We start from the raw sequence: 19,577 nt of genomic DNA on the forward strand, positions 1-19,577 counted from the left end.
ACCAAAGCCCGAAGTGTTTCTATCTGAAGAGAATGTCACTGGTGTCCTTTTAGATAGGCACGTGGCTGACTGTCCCTCATATCCTGCTCTATTCTGGGCATTTGTGTTCAGGAGACCATCAGTTGCTTGTTTGATTTGTGTGGTTTTTCTCTTCCTCAGAGATTCTGGTGAAACATGTTCGAATATGTTTAAAATTAAATGTTGTGACAGTTCTAATTGATTCAGTACTTTCCAGATATTCAAAGGTTTGTGGAGGTGTTCTCATTGTAGAGAAATTGTTGTGTTTTTGGTAGTTAATTGGAAAAAACTACTGATGAACTTTGCAGTTAGAGGTTAAGTGACTTGAGCCAGTTCGGTTAAAATGCTAACACTTTTAGCATCTTAAGTCTCATAAGGGAATGTTGGAGAAGGCGGCCGTGGGAAGCCTGTCTGGCCGGGCATGTCTGCGCGATGTTAAGCATGGCTGTGACTCGGTGCCTCTTCTATGTGTTGGCAGCTACACACACAACATCGAAGCTGTCAGCTGTGATGAAGCCCTGGTGGACATCACCGAGATCCTCGCCGAGACCAGACTCACGCCTGACGAGTTTGCGAACGCTGTCCGCATGGAAATTAAGGACCAGACTAAATGTGCTGCCTCTGTGGGGATCGGTCAGTAGCTGGCGTGTCTCGTACTACTCATTTTAGTCAGAGCCTCGCTCTAGGAGCACTGAATCCCAGTTAACTTTAGGAGCAATTTTTAGGTTTTGTTTTTATCACTTTCATGTATAGGCCTCCACTTCTGAGACGGTATTTAGTGTGGCACACAGGTGAAGCCTGGGATCAAACTGTTGGAAGTGTTAGTAAATGGTTGATAACATCTTTAGAGTACACAGTTGGAGTATTTCTTTTCCCTGAAAAATGGGGAGAATTGAATTCAGTATTTGTCAACAATGTTATTTTTCTTATGTGAGCAGAGGCTGTGTTTAAAGCCCTGCAGTGGGGCTGGGTTTGGAGTTCCGTGTTGATGAGTCTTGTAGGAACTGGATTACTCTCTGAAGCTCCCGGGGCCCCTCAGGCAGCCTGTCTTCACTGTCTCTGCGGAAGTCACCAGTGTTGACATGGTGCCCTCCCTCAGCTGGCTGCCCGCCTCCCACCTGTTTGCTGTCTCATCGCTAGGCACCCCCCCCCCCCCCGCCCCATCACCTGTGCTCCTCTTGGGCACTCCCATTGTGTGCTCTGGAGCCCCGGAGCCCCCTCGGCTTCCTGCGTGCCCCCTCCTCTCTGAGCACTCAGTGCCTCTGCTGGCTGAAGATCTTGATAGCCTGTGTGGCCCTCGCAGGGTGACCTGAGAGAGCCCCAGCTCTAGATCTGGAGGCAGAGGTGGGAGGGAACGGGCTCCTCGGCCGGGGCCTCTGCTGTGGTGTGTGTGAGTGTGGTTAGGAGCTTGGGCTTCTGGCGGGGTGTGTGAGGCGGGCTCCCAGGAACAGGAGTGAACCAGCCCTGGGAGGGCAGGTGCTCCCCATCAGGCGGGACTTTTAAGAACTCAGAACATCATGAGCTCCAGAAAATACTGGATTTGCCAGAAAGTTTGTTTGGGTTTTTCCATAAGATGTAACAGGAAAACCTGAAGAGACTTTTTGGCCCACCCAATCCCTCCGCTTTCCAGCAGGCCTGCCCTTGGGCTCCTGGGTGTGGCCTGCAGACACCCTCAGCATTCGTGTAGGACTTGCCTCCTGGAGTCAGCTATCAGGCACAGGGTTAGTTCTTTGTTTTTAATTGTATTTATTTTAAATTTACAAGTGGGATGATATGAATATGTTCTTTTAAGTTCAAGCACATAATTAAGACAAAAGTCCCAAATGAAGTTTCTACTTCTCAGCCCTCTTTTTCTTCACAGCTTACCACTTTTATCATTTTGGTGTGACTTTGCAGTTCTTTCTCTCTTCATGAATATTTTTACATTTACCCTAGGAAAACACATTGTTTTTAAATAAGTTTCCCATAAAACTAAGATATGTCCTTTACAGAAGTCTTTTGTAGTTTGTGGATATTTTGTTATTTCCATGGAAGTTCATCTGGCCCCCCATTGAGATGTTTCTCAGCTGCCCGACACCTTCTCTGGCCCTGGTAGCCTTCTCTCTGCTCTGCGTTAGCATCTGTGCCCACTCACACACCTTGAACCTCCCTGCCTTCTTTTCTAAGACACTCACAGCTGCAGTTCTGCGCCCGTGTTCTGATCATATAGTGAGACATCTGGTTCCTGGGGCTCCCCCTGGTCCAATGGCATTTCTTTGGTCTTATTTCTCCCTAGTGCGGATCCACTGGTTGGTAAAACGAGTGACTTCCCTGGCGGTCCACTGGTTAGGACTCTGAAGGTTCACTGCCGTGGGCTCGGGTTCAGTCCCTGGTTGGGGAACTAAGATCCTGCAGGCTGCATGGTGTGGCCAGAGACACAAAGGTTGTTTGGTAAAATGAGCTAATTGCTGATGACTGCCTGCCTGTAAGCCTCTAGTCTTTGATTAGGGTTGTTTTCTCTACTCCTCTGCCTGGGTGGGGGATGCTGAAATGTCACACGTTTGGGAACAAAAGGAAGCCTCTGTCCAGGAACCGTGGTGATTATAATCTGTAATACTTAACAGAATTCTGCCAGTTTTGTATTATGCTTAAAATGACCACTTCCCGGTGGTCTCATGGCTAACCCTGTGCTCCCAATGCAGGGGGCTGGGGTTCTGTCCCTGGTCAGGGAACTATCCCATGTGCTACAACTAAAGATCCTGCATGCTGCATCTAAGACCCGGCACAGACAAATAAATATTTTAAATATTTGAGCTTCCCTCATGGCTCAGTGGTAAAGTATCCACCTGGAATGCAGGAGACATGTACAAGATATGTGGGTTTGATCCCTGGGTTGGGAAGATACTCCTGGAGAAGGAAATGGCAACCCACTCCACTATTCTTGCCTGGAAGATCCTATGGATAGAGGAGCTTGGAGGGCTACAGTCCACAGGGTTGCAAAAGAGTCAGACATGACTCAGCAACTCAGAGTTACCACAGTTGCGGATTATTTTCATTCTTTTTAGAAATTTGATAGATAACCTATCTGTAGATGTCTTTGTTAGGAAATTTTGAAAATAATTGTGACTGTTTCTTAAATGACTTCTTTCTTTTTTTAAAAAAATTTTTTATAGGTTCTAATATTCTGCTGGCTAGAATGGCAACTAGAAAAGCAAAACCAGATGGCCAGTACCACTTAAAACCAGAAGAAGTAGATGATTTTATCAGAGGTCAGCTAGTTACTAACCTACCAGGTAAATATAGAGCATTTCTTTTTAACTTTTATTTGTTGTAAATATTCATTGGTGCTTTGTTATAGATGTATAATGTATCTTTCTTTTCCAAAACATGATTTAAATTTTTTTAATCTTTATTGAGTGCCATGGTAAACAAAATTTACACCACAGTAAATATCCCTTCAATTGATTTATCAGAACCTTCATATAATGTTTTAGTTTTGCCTATCATGTGTTTTTACTTCAAGTATTTAAGTATTTCTGAAGTACCAAGGTCAAGGAATTCTAAGAAGTCATATTTAAAAGAATATGATGAAACTAACTTTTGATCCTTTAAATAAATCAGAACTGAAATAGTTAGTGTACTTCTAGGCCCAAGATAAAGTTTTGACAGTTGATTCCCCTGTTTACAAAATTGTCCTGCCAAGCTAGCAATATGTTTCTGAGTTTAGTAAGCAAGCAGTTAGTTTTAAAAGTAGAAAATACTTGAACCATATGAGGCAGAAGAAAACCTAAACTGAAGTATTATGTTCTGTTAACTCAGGTAGGAGTAAAATGTCTAGAAGGGCATGCCTTTCTCCCCTGCTGGGCAGTACGGCTAATTATTTCACTCTTTTGTGTAGTGTGGCTAGCTAACCTAGCATGTAGAGCTCTTTCTCTATGGAAAATTCACTAAGAGTAACCAACTATAATGGGAAAATCATTGTCCTTTGGGGCCCTTGAACAGGTGTAAATTTTGTGTGGAGGGAATTCACTTCACTTTTATTAAATATTTAGACTTGCTTTCTATGGTGATGCCTCTTTCTAAGAAAGTTCTTTCTGTAAAGCAATTATCCTTCAATTAAAAAATAAAGAAGTTTCTCTGAAGCTTATATTAATCCATGATACCATTTCAGATAATCCTGTCTGGTTTTTGTAAAGCAGCTTCTGTTAGCTTCACAAACTCCTGTGTGTTTGTGGTGGGAACATTCAAGACAGTATATTTTTAGTGAAGGTTTGTTTGTTAAAAGTAGATTCAGTGGTATTTTTGAATCCATGTTCTTAAGCCTAAGAAAAGTATATCTGAACTAACATAGAAGTATCTGTTATGGGCCAAAGTTATTAAAGGACCCAAATGCCATTTTATGATCAGTTAGTTTTAAAGCCACTTGAGTCCTTAGTAAATAGATCTAAGAATGTGCTTAATGAAACTATAAGCCATGCCATATAGGGCCACCCAAGACGGATGGGTCATGGTGGAGAGGTCTGACAAAAGATGGTTCACTGGAGAAGGGAATGGCAAACCATTTCAGTACTCTTGCCTTGAGAACCCCATAAACAGTATGGAAAGGCAAAAAGATAGGACACTGAAAGATGAACTTCCCAGGTCTGTAGGTGCCCAGTATGCTACTGGAGATCTGTGGAGAAATAACTCCAGAAAAAATGAAGAGGCGGAGCCAAAGCAAAAACAGCACCCCATGTGGATGTGACTGGTGATAGAAGCAAGGTCCAATGCTCTAAAGAGCAATATTGCATAGGAACCTAGAATGTTAGATCCATGAATCAAGGTAAATTGGAAGTGGTCAAACAGGAGATGGCAAGAGTGAACGTCGACATTTTATCAATCAGTGAACTAAAATGGACTGGAATGGGTGAATTTAACTCAGATGACCATTATATCTACTACTGTGGGCAGGAATCCCTTAGAAGAAATAGACTAGCCATCATGGTCAACAAAAGAGTCTGAAATGCAGTACTTGGATGCAGTCTCAAAAACGACAGAATGACCTCTGTTCGTTTCTAAGGCAAACCATTCAATATCACAGTAATCTAAGTATATGCCCCAACCAGTAATGCTGAAGAAGCTGAAGTTGAACGGTTCTATGAAAACCTATAAGACCTTCTAGAACTAACACCCAAAAAAGATGTCCTTTTCATTATAGGGGACTGGAATGCAAAAGTAGAAGTCAAACACCGGGAGTAACAGGCAAATTTGGCCTTGGAGCACGGAATGAGCAGGGCAGAGGCTAATAGAGTTTTGCCAAGAGAACGCACTGGTCATAGCAAACACCTCCATACACGTGGACATAACCCGATGGTCAACACCGAAATCAGATTGATTATATTCTTTGCGGCCAAAGATGGAGAAGCTCTATACAGTTAGCAAAACCAAGACCAGGAGCTGACTGTGGCTCAGATCATGAACTCCTTATTGCCAAATTCAGACTTAAATTGAAGAAAGTAGGGAAAACCACCAGATCATTTTGGTATGACCTAAATCAAATCCCTTATGCTTATTGAATGGAAAGGAGAAATAGATTTAAGGGACTAGATCTGATAGAGTGCCTGAAGAACTATGGATGGAGGTTCGTGACATTGTACAGGAGGTAGGGATCAAGACCATCCCCAAGAAAAAGAAATGCAAAAAGGCAAAGTGGTTGTCTGAGGAGGCCTTAAAAATAGCTGAGAAAAGAAGTGAAAGGCAAAGGAGAAAAGGAGAGATATACCCATTTGAATGGAGAGTTCCAAAGAATAGCAAGGAGAGATCAGAAAGCCTTCCTCAATGATCAATGCAAAGAAATAGAGGAAAATGATACAATGGGAAAGACTAAAAATTAGAGATACCAAGAGAACATTTCATGCAAAGATGGGCACAATAAAGGACAGAAATGGTATGGACCTAACAGAAGCGGAAGATATTAAGAAGAGGTGGCAAGAATACACAGAAGAACTGTACAAAAAAGATCTTCATAACCCAGAAAACCACAATAGTGTGATCACTCACCTAGAGCCAGACATCCTGGAATGCGAAGTCAAGTGGGCCTTAGGAAGCACGACTACGAACAAAGCTAGTGGAGGTGATGGAATTCCAGTTGATTTATTTCCAATCCTAAAAGGTGATGCCGTGAAAGTGCTGCACTCAATATGCCAGCAAATTTGGAAAACTCAGCAGTGGCCACAGGACTGGAAAAGGTCAGTTTTCATTCCAATCCCGAGGAAAGGGAATGTCAGAGAATGCTCAAATTACTGCACAGTTGCACTCATCTCACACACTAGTAAAGTGATGCTCAAAATTCTCCAAGCCAGGCTCTAACAGTTCGTGAACTATGAGCTTCCAGGTGTTCAAGCTGGATTTAGAAAAGGCAGAGGAACCAGAGATCAAATTGCCAACATCTGTTGGATCATTGAAAAAGCAAGAGAGTGCCAGAAAAACATCTACTTCTGCTTTATTGACTATGCCAAAGCCTTTGACTGTGTGGATCATAATAAACTGTGGAAAATTCTTCAAGAGATGGGAATACCAGATCAGCTGACCTGCCTCTTGAGAAATCTGTATGCAGGTCAAGAAGCAACAGTTAGAACTAGACATGGAACAACAGACTGGTTCTAAATCAGGAAAGGAGTACATCAAGGCTGCATATTGTCACCTTGCTTATTTAACTTACATGCAGAGGACATCATGAGAAACACTGGGCTGGAAGAAGCACAAACTGGAATCAAGATTGCTAGGAGAAATATCAATAACCTCAGATATGCAGACGACACCACCACTGTGGCAGAAAGTGAGGAAGAACTGAAGAGCCTCTGGATGAAAGTGAAAGAGGAGAGTGAAGAAGTTGGTTTAAAACTCAGCATCCAGAAAACTAAGACCATGGAATCCAGTCCCATCACTTCATGGCAAATAGATGGGGAAACAGTAGAAACAGAGACTTTTCATTTTTTGGGCTCCAAAATCACTGCAGGTGGTGACTGCAGCCATGAAATTAAAAAACACTCACTCCATGGAAGAAAAGCTACGATCAACCTAGACAAGCATATTAGTAAACATAGACATTACTTTGCCAAAAAGGTCCATGTAGTCAAAGCTATGGTTTTTCCAGTAGTCAGGTGTGGATTTGAGAGTTGCATTATAAAGAAAGCTGAGAGCCAAAGAATTGATGCTTTTGAAGTGTGTTGTTGGAGAAGACACTTGAGAGTCCCTTGAACTGCACGGAGATCCAACCAGTCTATCCTAAAGGAAATCAGTCCTGAGCGTTCACTGGAAGGACTGATGCTGCAGCTGAAACTGTAATACTTTGGCCACCTGAAGGAAAGAACTGACTCACTAGAAAAGACCCTGATGCTGGGAAAGATCGAAGGTGGGAAGAGAAGGGGACGATAGAGGATGAGATGGTTGGATGGCATCACTGACTTGACGGACATGAGTTTGAGATAGCTCCAGGAGTTGGTGATGGACAGGGATGCCTGGCGTGCTGCAGTCCATGAGGTCGCAGAGTCAGACATGACCGAGTGACTGAACTAAAGAATGTGTCAGTATCAGAAACGTGAAATACAACATTGTGGTGTCAGTTTGAGGTTAAATTTGAAGAGTAATTAACCTTATAAAGTCATGCTAGCAAACTAGCTTATTAGACAACACGATTTAGCAGTTTTATAACACATCTTATTGCAGTTTTATATAAGAAGGAACCAGTATATTTAAAGTGCATGTGAAATCTGAGTTCAAGATTATGATACCTGTTATCTCTATTAGTTTGCTAAAACTGCCATAAGAAAATACCACAGATGGCATGTCTTAAACAGCAGGTATTTATTCCCTCAAGATCTGGGAGACTGGAAGTCCACAGTTGAATTGTCAGCAGGTTGGGTTCTTCTGAGGTCTCTCCGTTGGCTTGTAGGTGGCTGTCTTCTCAATGTGGTGTTCTGTCTTTGTGCGTCTATGTCCTGATCTCATCGTATAGGGACACCAGGGATGCTGGAATAGGGCCCGCATATACGACCTGTCGTTTCTATAATTACCTTTATGAAGGACCTTTCTCCAATTAGTCACGTTCTGAGATGCTGAGAATCCGATTTAAGCATAGGAATCCTGCGATTCTGGATGCAGTTCCATCCATAGCACTTCTTCATACTGCATCGCCTTTGTAAGGTTTACGTGTTGGGTTGGGTTTTTTTAAAACACTGAAATAGAGAGTTTGCCTTTCCCCTTCATCTGCTTCAAACGAAGCAAACTTCAAGTCGGAAGGACTTGACGCTTTAAAGGGCAAGTGTGCGGCTATGTGTCGTGGCTGAATCCTTCGGCACGGCCTTGAATTTCCTACAAGACAGCTGAGATGTGGGGGAAGCAGGGCTGCCAGGATGGACTTACTCCCGCAAACCCCCTTCTCACACTGCTCCTCTCTCCTTCAGAACCGGCTGGCAGCCAGCTGTGGGCACCCAGAATTGTCTATGAGATTTTTACATATAACACTACTGACTTTTTATAAAAGTCCTCAAATTTATTATTGGACAGGTTTTAGAACTTTTTAATATGTAAAATGTCAGCATTTTCAGTTTTTATCCCTGCCCTGAGCTGGTAAATCATCTAAAATACGAGCTGTTCCTTTGGAAACGGGTTTCACATACGTACAGGAGACTAGGCAGTAAAAGTTTCTGAGAATTCTTACAAGGAAGCAGTATTTATCTTGTTAAAAATTAGTAATTTCCCAGGTGGCACTAGTGGTAAAGAACCCACCTGCCAATGCAGGAGACATAAGGGACGCAGGTTCGATCCCTGGGTCGGGAAGATCCCCTGGAGGGGAGAACATGGCAACTCCAGTGTTCTTGCCTGGAGACTCCCATGGACAGAGGAGCCTGGCGGGCTGCAGTCCATGGGGTCACTGAGTCGGGCACGACTGAAGCAACTTAGCACGCGTGTACACACTGTCTCCTACCTCATCATTCTCTCTTTAGGGCTTCCCAGCAACTCATCAGTAAAGAATCCTCCTGCAGTGCAGGAGACGAGGGTTCAATCCCTGGGTCAGGAAGATCTCCTGGAGAAGGGATGGCAACCTTCCCTTATATCCGGTTAGGTTTCCCTTAAAATTTCATCTTTTTGCGCACAGTGTTCCTCCCTCTCGTTGTTGACTGAGGCCCTGCTGTCCGTGCTCGGTCTTTGTTCTGACTTGAACTTTAAAGTGGCACAGATGGGATGCCGCGTGCTCAGCGCCTCTCATCTGACTTCCATCAGGGGACAGGTTTTCTTGAGTTAAACTTGTCCCTCCTCCGACTTCCGTGGCTGTAGACCTTTTATAAGGTTGTCCATCTCCCTCCTAACCATGTGTCTGCGTAATGGCTATAAGAGGTTCCCCCTCGCAGAACCTGGGTGGACTGATTGTCCCTACAAGGCCACTCAGAACTGGAGCCAGAAGTAGTGGAGGGTGGGCTCAGACCCTCCAGGAGACCAGAACCTCAGTCTGACTTGCCGAGGGATTCACTGATCTCGTCATGTGGGGACCATGTTCATAAGAGTTCAGCACCCTTCGGATGAGGCTCCACCTTGCAGACGGTGATGAGGGGACTGCCGGGTGCCGGCCTGGCTGCAGGAAACTCACTGCCTTTCCAGGGAGATAGTCCTCGTTCGTAGAAGACGTCTACCTGTCGTCCGCTCACTGCCACTTGGCTCAGGAAACATCATCCCACATCACTTGTGCCACCTTGTTTGGTATGAGAGCATGTGGGCATGCGCCAGTCATGACTTCTGGTTCTAGTTCCCATTCAAAGAAAACGTGGCTGGAGCCACTGAAACTAGTTTGATCATCGCCGGAATCATGGTAGAACCCCTCACATTCCCAGTCTCCTAGAATGTAGTCATGGTGTAGGCCAGCTTAAGCCAGTGTGTAACTTAGTTGATTCTGTGACTAAGATAGAAAACTTTATTACTCAGTAATAAATAAAAATCACATTTTTTGGAAAACTAATACCCATTTGAGAAGTTCTGGCTCACCTGTAGGTGGAGTCCAAATTGAGAAGCGGTGTCCGGAAATAACTTTCCTAGTACGATTTGCGGTAAAAAAAATCTACATCTATGGGATGCTTCAGTGATGTCCCTTCAGAACTTTAAGGGAGATTATTTTAAACGAGTTATTCGTGCGTTAGCAGTTACTTCGTGTCGCTGAGTTGTTTTAACAGTTTACATGAGAATTAAGGAACTGTCCCTTTCCTAGGAGTTGGACGTTCAATGGAATCCAAGCTGATGTCTTTGGGGATTAGGACGTGTGGAGACTTGCAGTATATGACCATGGCCAAACTCCAGAAAGAATTTGGTCCCAAAACTGGTCAGATGCTTTATAGGTTCTGCCGAGGTTTGGACGACAGACCCGTTCGCACTGAAAAGGAAAGAAAATCTGTTTCGGCTGAGATCAACTATGGAATAAGGTTTTCCCAGGTACTGATCTCCTCACAGGTTTTAGCTTCTGTTTTTCGTATTTGCACATAGTCCTGTCTCCCCAGCCAGACCACAGACTATTGACACTTGAAATGAAGCCTTAAAACCCTTGCCATCGCCAGAGCTGGCAGAACGTATGTTCTTAAATAGAGCAGACAGTGCAGTAAATCATCACATGTTAAATACTGAAGGTTAATATACTCGAAAAGAACCGTTAAGCGCAAAGGAAAATAACATGGGTATTTTTTATGTTTGTCTTTCTGTAGCCAAAAGAAGCAGAAGCTTTTCTTCTGAGTCTTTCAGAAGAAATTCAGCGGCGCCTTGAAGCTGTGGGCATGAAGGGTAAACGCCTGACTCTCAAAATCATGGTACGGAAGCCAGGGGCCCCTGTAGAAACGGCCAAATACGGAGGCCACGGCATTTGTGACATCACCACGAGGTAAGCTTATTAATAAAAAGGACATTAGGTATTGATATTTCATTTCAGGTCATTGTAACGAATGGAAAGTGGGAAAGAAACAACAAGGAAAAGTGTGCCCAAAGAGCTGCAGACACTGACGGTCCTGGGTGTTGTGCAGAGCCAGGCCTCGACCCCGGCCATGGAGCGGCCCTGCTGGGCCAGGTCGCCCCAGCCTGTCAGCGTGTCCCGACGGGGCAGGCTGTCCTGTCCTTGGGGTCTGCAGGCCGTGGGCTTCAGTGCAGGGACAGGAAGCGGGTGCTTGTGGGCTTGGTGGAAAGGTCCCGTGGGGAAGCATCAGTGCAGTCACTCAGAAAATGATTGCAGTGAGGACTTTACTTCATTTAAGGAGGTGTGATTTCCTTCTTGTGAAAAGATTAATCATGGTAGTCTCTGGAAATTGGTAGAAAGCATTTTAAAACCCTATTTTTTTAAATGTGAGGGCCACTAATGTAACACTGATGTTAAGATCTGGCCTCATATGTAAGGCCAGTATGAAAATACCTAATTTTGTATGCCAGTTATACTCTACAGGATACTATTGTAAAGCGCTGGTTGACTGACAGGTGAATTAAAATACAGTGTAGTTGTTTCTTCTTGCTCTCTACTCAGTTTTAAATGCCTTTAAGTTTCTTAGAACTCTGTATTTTGGTGCTTTCAGCAGTACCTAGCAGCTGATTCTGTCTAAGCTCAGTAAGGAAATCTGCCTTCATTTAAGCCTTTTTGGAAAATCCAGATATTCCAGAAAATCTAGTTACCAACACAACATTAAAAATTGGGATTTTAACTATACTCTGTCTTCCCTCCAATTCAACAAGAATATTCATTCAGCATTTTTGTATGCACTTATCTGCTTGCTGATACTGGTATTTGTTCATTTTTGTCCTATTTAACTTAAAAAGCTTTAATTTGAAAAACGTAAACATGTAAGTAGAGAACAGTGTCCTGGGCCCCATCCTGCCCCCAAGGCCCACGGTCGCTGCTGGGCCCCCATCCCGCCCCCAAGGCCCACGGTCGTTGCTGGGCCCCCAATCGCCCCCAAGTCCCACAGTCGCTGTTGGGCCCCCATCCCACCCCCCGAGTCCCACGGTTGCTGCTGGGCCCCCAGTCGCCCCCGAGTCCCATGGTTGCTGCTGGGCCCCCATCCTGCCCCTCCGCATCCCCAACTGTTCTGAAGTAACTCTCAGAGACCAAACCGTTTCCTCCATGGGTTTCTAGGTGTTTATCTCTGACAAGACTCTGGTTTGGTAAACACAGGACAGTTCAAAAGCTGCCTGCGTTGCTGGCAATAAAGTGCTCATTTCACCATGCCCTTTACTTTGGGTAAGACGTGACTCTCTTCAAGCATTTACCTGATAGTGGTTGACTGTACGTGAACCACTGACACGTGGGTGCCTCTGGACTCTTAGTAGGACACACAGGCCAGGGGGCTTCACTTGGCCCTTACTTTGTGTAAGACATGATAATGCATGATAATTACACTTTTTAAACTGAAAGTAGAGAAGGAAATGGCAGCCCACTCCAGTGTTCTTGCCTGGAGAATCCCAGGGACGGGGGAGCCTGGTGGGCTTCCGTCTATGGGGTCACACAGAGTCGGACACGACTGAAGTGACTTAGCAGCAGCAGCAGCAGCAGTGTCATTTTATAAATATAAGATGTTGATCAATTGTAAGCCATTAATTTCAGGCTAACATTTTGGGGGTATTATAACTGCCTAAGAGAAGCTTCAGGTAAGAGCTTCTGAAGTATTATAATATTGATCCCGTGTTTCCTGTAAGTTAGGGGATGATAAACTACTTCCTGTGGCCTGTTTTTACATGATTTATGGTAACTAAGAATGATTTTTGTATGAAAGGTTGTGTAAAATAGAGACTGTGTGAAAGAGATGACAGAGTGCAAGCTCCCAGAAGTGTTGTAGTTAGGAGTCTGGTGTGCCTGCATAAATTCAGTGTGTGATCGTTTTGTGACCTCAGACTCCCTGCAGTCACGTGACTCACAGACGCGTAAGGACACTATCATTGCCGTGACAAAAGTGTCGTAAGTCAGAGAGCCACATGGACTCATTACCACTTAGGGGAATTTTCTCCTAACAGTTTTCCTTTTGGGAAAAGCAGCTTTCCTTCTTGGGGTTCTTTCGTGCATGTTTTGTTTTAGATTGCATTTGTATTTTTAAAGCGGCTAACTGAAAAGGTCAGAGAGCAGCTTCTAGCCCCTCACCTCTCTCCTCTCCTGGCCCCGAGCGCCGTTCTTCTTTTGTCTCTTCTGATACTCACACCCGTAGCTGCCACAGTGTCACCTGACTGCAGTAGCAGAGGGCTTACCGCCTTCTCTGTCGCCTGTTGCTGTTCGTCCGCGTGTTTCGTTTGCCCCGGTAGAGTTGGTGGGTTTGGGTTCAGTCCGTCCAGTGTGCCACTGTTAGGACGTGCGTCTGTCCACGCACCCCGTACTGTCCACAAGGCTAACCTGTCTTTCCTTTTGATTTTCTCCTCGAGTTACTGAGCATCTGGTTTTGCTGTTTTGTGAATTTACCACTGAGTTTACCCCCAAACTCCCTTCCAGTGTGACTGTTTCAGCACATCAGCAGGTCCGTTACTGGTTTTGACCCCTTTTCTTAAGAGGCTTGTCTCTCGGGGGCAGCCCAGCCTGCTACTCCAGTCGGAGTTTGTTTTAAAGTGTTGCTGAAAAGTTGGAGTTGTGAGATGTCTTTTTTCTGTGTGGATCCGTTTCCCTGGGTCCCTGACCCCAGAGCTTGAGCAAGAATTCACGGGTGTAAACCCGTGTCTGCTCGTACTCACGGGTTTGCTGACCTAAAGTGTAAGTAACTGGCGATTGTCCTTCCTCAGATAGAGAAAGCCTCCATGGCATCTCCTTCTCGGGCTCCCGTTGCCCCGGCCGCCCCTGGAGGAACTCGGCGCCATCTCTCCAGTGCTCTGGGGCGGTCCTCATCTGTCCTTGTGCCCGGTGCTTTGTCAGTGACCGTTTTTCATCTCTACTAACTCGGTTTCTCATTTCTACTGACATTTTGAGTTTTTTGATTTATTCTCTGGACCTTCAGTATTTCTAGTATCCCTTCACAGAGAATTTCTCCCGTGCCTCCTGAAGACTCTAATAGCCCCAATGTCAGTCCGTTTCTCTAAGCTCCTTTCATTCCAGTTTCGGTTGCTCTCTTGAGATTTTCTTCAAGCATTTACCCGAAAGCTGTTGGCCGTCTGTACGTGAGCTGCTGACACGTGGGCGCCTCTGGACTCTTAGTAGGACACACAGGAGTGGGGAGCCGATGGGGGCAGCATCTGCCATGCTTCCTGTGAGACGTGCACCCCTGGGTGGGCAGGAAGATGGGCCTGCAGCTGGTGTTCTGGGTACTCAGGAGGGGTTCCAGGGGGAGGGTGTCCTGTGCTGCAGGGGGGCCTTGCCCCTCCTCGCTGTGCCCCCACTCTGTAGCTTCTGTGTCTCCACCCCCGTCTCTGGGAAGCTGTCAGGGAGGGAGGCACGCCCTCACACACACATACCCGACACCTCTGACTGCTGGGCCCTTCCGAGGTTCTGTACTGTACACTGGCTTATCTCAGAGTTGGTGCCTTGCTTTACACATTTAACAGGCATTTGGTAACTTACCCTTTACTGATTTCCTTTCAGTATTCAAGAGTTAATACCATTCGGAAAGAATTTCAAGTCCTTTTGAGTGTTGTTTTGGACAGAAAATAAACATGTTTAAACCACCACTGTCCACTGCAAATCTTGCTTTTAAGTTATTCTCTGTTGATTTGTGTGAATACACTTAAGATAACCATTAGGTTATCAGTGGAAATTTTTTGCAACTGGGTTTCCTTAAAGAAATAGGGAATTTTCCTAAATAAGAACATGATGTATTCATGGTATGGAAAAAATCGAGTAAATGTAGTTTTTGGCACCTGAGAGTGCTGGCACAGTTCGCTCGTAGCTCAGTTGGTAAAGAATCTGCCTGCAACGCAGGAGACCTGGGTTTGATCCCTGGGTCGGGAAGATCCCCTGGAGAAGGAAATGGCAACCTGCTTCAGTATTCTTGCCTGGAGTCCCATGGACGGAGGAGCCTGGCAGGCTCTGGGGTTGCAGGAGTCACACGACTTAGCAACTACCCCACCACCACCAGCGCTGGCACCTTCCCTGTCCTCTTGGAGGAGTCTCTAGATGTGAGGATTGTATGATCTAGTCTGGGTGTTAGGGTGTCACCACTCTTCCTTTGTCAGGGCTGCCCACACATCCTCTGAAGAGACCCTCTGGGAGAAAAGGACAGTTTGGTTGGGCATGTTCACGTGTTGCAAACAGTGTCAGGAGACTCCGGGAGTCGTCTTTCTCTTGTGAGCAGGGACCGTAGCTCAGCATAGATGGTCCTGCAGCCTAAAGGCTCTGTTGCAGTCTACGTTGCTGTGCTCACACTCATGGTTGAGAAGCAGCACAATATGCTGATATTAAATATACATTAAGATACATTTTGTATGAGACATTTTTCAGTGTATTTTTAGCTGACCAGGTCTCGAAAGTCCCACTGTTCTTGATTTTTCTTCCCCCATGTTGCCAGCATAATGGATTTCACATCTTTGGCTTCACTGAAGGAAGACACTTCTTCCTTTCTAAGGATCTCACTTCCTTAAAGCTTTTGATAACTCTCTTTACTTCAGTCTTTTTAAATAGTTCCGTACCGCTTACAGACTAGGGAATATATATGGAATGTAGCTCTTGTTCTTTAAAAAAGCTGATTCTATCACTTTCAGGACTGTGACTCTTGACCAGGCAACAGACAGTGCAAAACTGATCGGCACGGCCGCGTTGAACATGTTTCATGCAATGAAGCTCAGCATAGCTGACATGCGAGGGGTGAGTAGGTAAAACCCTGAACATGTTTCATGCAGTGAAGCTCAGCATAGCTGACATGCGAGGGGTGAGTAGGTAAAACCCTGAACACGTTTCACTCTGGTTCCAGGTTGGGATTCATGTGAATCAGTTGGTTCCAGCGAATCCAAATCCTCCCGCGTGCCTCAGCCGCCCAGCAGCCCAGCCCAGCCATGGTGCGGGTGGGGCCCCCTCCGTCCTGGAGCTCCTGCAGGCTCAGCGGGTGAAGCAGCCCCCGGAAGAGGAGCCTGCAGGAGGTCAGTGCTGCCGGCTGGCTCCAGTTCTGGGTTCCGCGGTTGGGAGGGCTCCACCGGGTGCTCGTAACAGCCTGACGTTCTGAGTTACAATGAATGAGTAACAAGGCCTTCTTTGCATGAAGAAGCTATTTTATGACATCTCCTGTATTTACAGTATTTCTGGCTGCTGTGGATCTGGAAATGCCACCTGCCCCTCGATCTTGCACTGTGCCATCTCTGTCACCACACCTGACGTCGGGTGTTGCGCCTGTCACTACCAGCAAAGCTGAGTGTGCCAGCAAGTGGAACGGGCTGCATTCTCCCGTCAGCTTAAAGTCAAGACTCAACCTGAGCATAGAGGTCCCATCCCCTTCCCAGGTATGTTCACGGTTGTAGACATGCGGTCAGCCTGAGAGCAGCTTCACAGCGGGAGCGACTTTCATTTCATAGTAACAGCCAAGAAAGGGAGAAAGGGCTACCTGCCAGGGAGGATCCAGGTGTTCATTCCAGTGGGAAACAACCGAGCGGCCCGAGTGCTTCCTTGGAGACCTGCCACTTTTGCAGGTCATGTAGCACGGATGAAAGCCAGCTTCTGAACTGTCGCCATCAGCAGCCCCCAGACCTAACTGTGGTGACCTACCCTGGTCATTGCTCCAGAGCCCTTATGTCAGGTTTTTCTTGCAGCCTTGGCCAGCAGCTCGCTCTGTAGGGTGAATGAGTTTCCAGCACAGGCTGTTCACTCAGCTGATGTGGGCTGTAAGCGTGCCATGCTATTGGTGTGTTTGCTGTTTGGAAGCCCTGTTGGGAAAATCCACTTTCTCTGTTCCCCTGAGCAGTGGAGGCTGTAAGGGCAAGGGAAAGGAGTGGGTGTGACCGGGCCAGGGGAGGGCACAGGTTTCTGGTGAGTTCCCCAAAGGGTGGCTCCCAGCAAGGCAGCCTGGCCTGCCTAGTGTCTGCAGTCGTGTTCCTGTGAGGATGTCACGAATGGGCAGGGGGTTCTGGCGTGTAGGCTGGAGTGGAGTTAAGCTTCTAGAATCCCTTTTTTCTGGATTGCTGCGCTCAAACAGATGTGAGCCAGGCAGTCTCCTGTCTGAAAAGTAAACCTCTGACTGTGGACCCATCCCAGGGCAAGGTCTAGGACTGCCCCTCAGCAGGCAGTCCGGCGAGGAGGTGGGGCGGCCAGGGGAACCAGCCAGGGGCTTGCACTGGTCATCTCAAGTCTACCACTGACCAGCCGGACGTCAGTGGCCAAAATCCCAGACATTCCAGAAGCTGGTCTGTCTGGGGGTGGCCTTGCTAGCCAGGCACCTGTAACTTGCATTTGCTGCCCCCAGTGTCCAGTGGAGACATGTGGTCTCTGATCTGTCTGCTCTCACAGCTCGATCGCTCCGTCCTGGAGGCTCTCCCACCCGACCTCCGGGAGCAGGTGGAGCAGGCGTGTGCTGTGCAGCAGGCAGAGCCACTGGGTGACCGGAGGAGAGAGCCTGTCAACGGCTGCAGCACAGGGATCCTGCCACAGCCCGTGGGGACTGTACTGCTACAGATACCGGCCCCTCAAGACCCTAACAGTGACACGGGAATTAATTTAATAGCCCTTCCGGCGTTTTCCCAGGTGCGTATCCTCAGCCGTCCAGCCCCAAGCACTTCTCCTCTGCCCCTCCCAGCTGACCCTGGCCCTCGTGGGAGGAGGGTGGCCTGTCTCCACATGACCTGTGGGACAGAGGCTGACAGAGCAGCCAGGATGCTAGGGCAAAGAGGGAGGCTCTGGTGTGGGGGTGCCCACAGCCCCCTCAAAGAAAGAACAGCCTGCTGTTCCCGAGGCCCCTCAGCACCAGGGACAAAACAGGGTGTGCAGTTTCAGGAGCATCACACACACACCTGTTGTCTTGCGTTTTGCTCCCCATTTTCCACTAATGCCTCTTGCCCTGGTTGTTTTTGTTCATCAATTCATATTCAAGGTTGTATTCCTTACTCTCAGCCTAAAACCTTGTGAGAATTTAGTGAGGTTTGATACTGAGGACCTATTAAGAATTCATACAGATCAGAAAAGTATGATTTGAAATATTAGTGAAAAACATCAACCAGCTACCTACATATAGAGCCAGCCCAGGTTTGACTTTGAATTTTCTCCTTTCCACCAGGTGGACCCAGAGGTGTTTGCAGCTCTTCCTGTGGAGCTTCAGAGGGAGCTGAGAGCAGCCTACGATCAGAGACAGCGTCAGGGAGAACACAGCCCTCCCCAGCAGCCGGCCGGCACCCCTGGTAAGCTGTGCAGGTGTCCCGGACCGGCAGTGACGCTGTGAGGAACGAGCGTGTGGTTGGGTGCTTGTCACCTCAGGGACAGAGCTAGCACATGGCAGAGGGGAGGCTGTTTTTACATCTGAACAAGATACCGCCCAGAAATCTGAATTATCTGTCAAGTCTGTTGTCCTCTGAGACTGCTCCTTCAAAGGATGTAGCTTCAAAGCACAGAATCTGAAGATTTTCTGAATATGTGTCACAAACACCACATTTAACACCTCACTGACCCGGGGATTTTTGCAGTAAGTGATTTGTTATGTAAGTGAACACTGAAATTTCTCTGGCCAGTAACAGTCCGTTCCAATAACAAAAGACATTAATGTCTCTGGTCAGAAATCATTTTAACAAGAAGTTGTTAAAATGAAAACAGAGTAATAGTGCTGCTGAACTGTTGGAAGTAGTTCACCTGTTGAAGTTTCCATTGACTCCTGTGAGCCCCCCAGACAGATAAGCAGAGGCCACGAGGACCTGGTGGAGCAAACCCTAGGATCGTGGGGTCCGCGGCCGCCCTCAGGCTGGGCACATGCCCATGTGCAGGGTTGCGCGTGGCAGAAAAGGGGGTCTGTGGCACTCTTCCCCCCCCCCCCCCGGCATGTTTATTGATCTTACGTCCATCTTCCTCTAGTGCCAAAGAACCCGTTGCTGCACCTAAAACCAGCAGCGCCAAAAGACAAGAAAAGAAACAAGAAAAAAAGTCCCCTCAGCCCCCAAAGAAAGATTCAGAGCCCTCTGAAAACCACGCTGAGTAACAGCCCGGCAAAGACCCTGCCAGGGGCCTGCACAAGTCCCCAGAAGCTCATTGATGGGTTTCTGAAACACGAAGGTCCCACGTCAGAGAAACCTCTGGTAACTCTTCTACACTTTTTAAACTTTGACCCCTTCCTTCATCAGATCCTCCTGTACCGGATGTTATGTAAATCCAGCACTTGTTATCATTTGTTTTCTTAACAGGGAGAACTCTCTGCTTCCACTTCAGGTGTTGCTGGCCTTTCTGGGTTGCAGCCTGACGTGTCCACAAGTGTCAGGCCCCCGGCACCCAACCTGGCTGGAGCCGTGGAGTTCAGTGACGTGAAGACCTTGCTTAGAGAGTGGATCACCACCATCTCAGGTTGGTGGCACTGGTGTTGGTGCCGAGATGTGACGTCTGGGCGTAGAGCATGAGCTCAGCCAGAGGGAGGAGCAAGTTTCTGAGGTCTGAAAACTAGGCCTCGACACCCCCACTTCTGCACTGTGGGGGTTGGCTCTGCACCCTTGCT

General features: G+C 46.8%; 1 protein-coding gene across 4 annotated transcripts in view; it reads left to right on the forward strand.

The window, feature by feature from the left end:
- Positions 1-19,577, forward strand: part of REV1 (REV1 DNA directed polymerase) — an 89,720-nt gene that overhangs the window by 69,088 nt on the left and 1,055 nt on the right. For 3 of the 4 annotated variants that reach the window (XM_055400656.2, XM_055400657.2, XM_088841645.1), the window contains exons 11-21: positions 497-651; positions 3,171-3,290; positions 10,238-10,458; positions 10,725-10,897; positions 15,667-15,769; positions 15,876-16,041; positions 16,196-16,398; positions 17,399-17,632; positions 18,162-18,282; positions 18,947-19,167; positions 19,273-19,429. In XM_055400656.2, coding sequence (XP_055256631.2) covers positions 497-651; positions 3,171-3,290; positions 10,238-10,458; positions 10,725-10,897; positions 15,667-15,769; positions 15,876-16,041; positions 16,196-16,398; positions 17,399-17,632; positions 18,162-18,282; positions 18,947-19,167; positions 19,273-19,429 — 1,874 coding nt within the window. The remainder of the gene's footprint in view (positions 1-496; positions 652-3,170; positions 3,291-10,237; positions 10,459-10,724; positions 10,898-15,666; positions 15,770-15,875; positions 16,042-16,195; positions 16,399-17,398; positions 17,633-18,161; positions 18,283-18,946; positions 19,168-19,272; positions 19,430-19,577) is intronic. The other variant, XM_055400658.2, reaches the window with a different exon arrangement.

The sequence above is a fragment of the Moschus berezovskii genome, chromosome 11, assembly GCF_049115385.1.
Source record: "Moschus berezovskii isolate FMDL1 chromosome 11, NW_MosBer_1.0, whole genome shotgun sequence".
NCBI classification, from domain to species: domain Eukaryota; kingdom Metazoa; phylum Chordata; class Mammalia; order Artiodactyla; family Moschidae; genus Moschus; species Moschus berezovskii.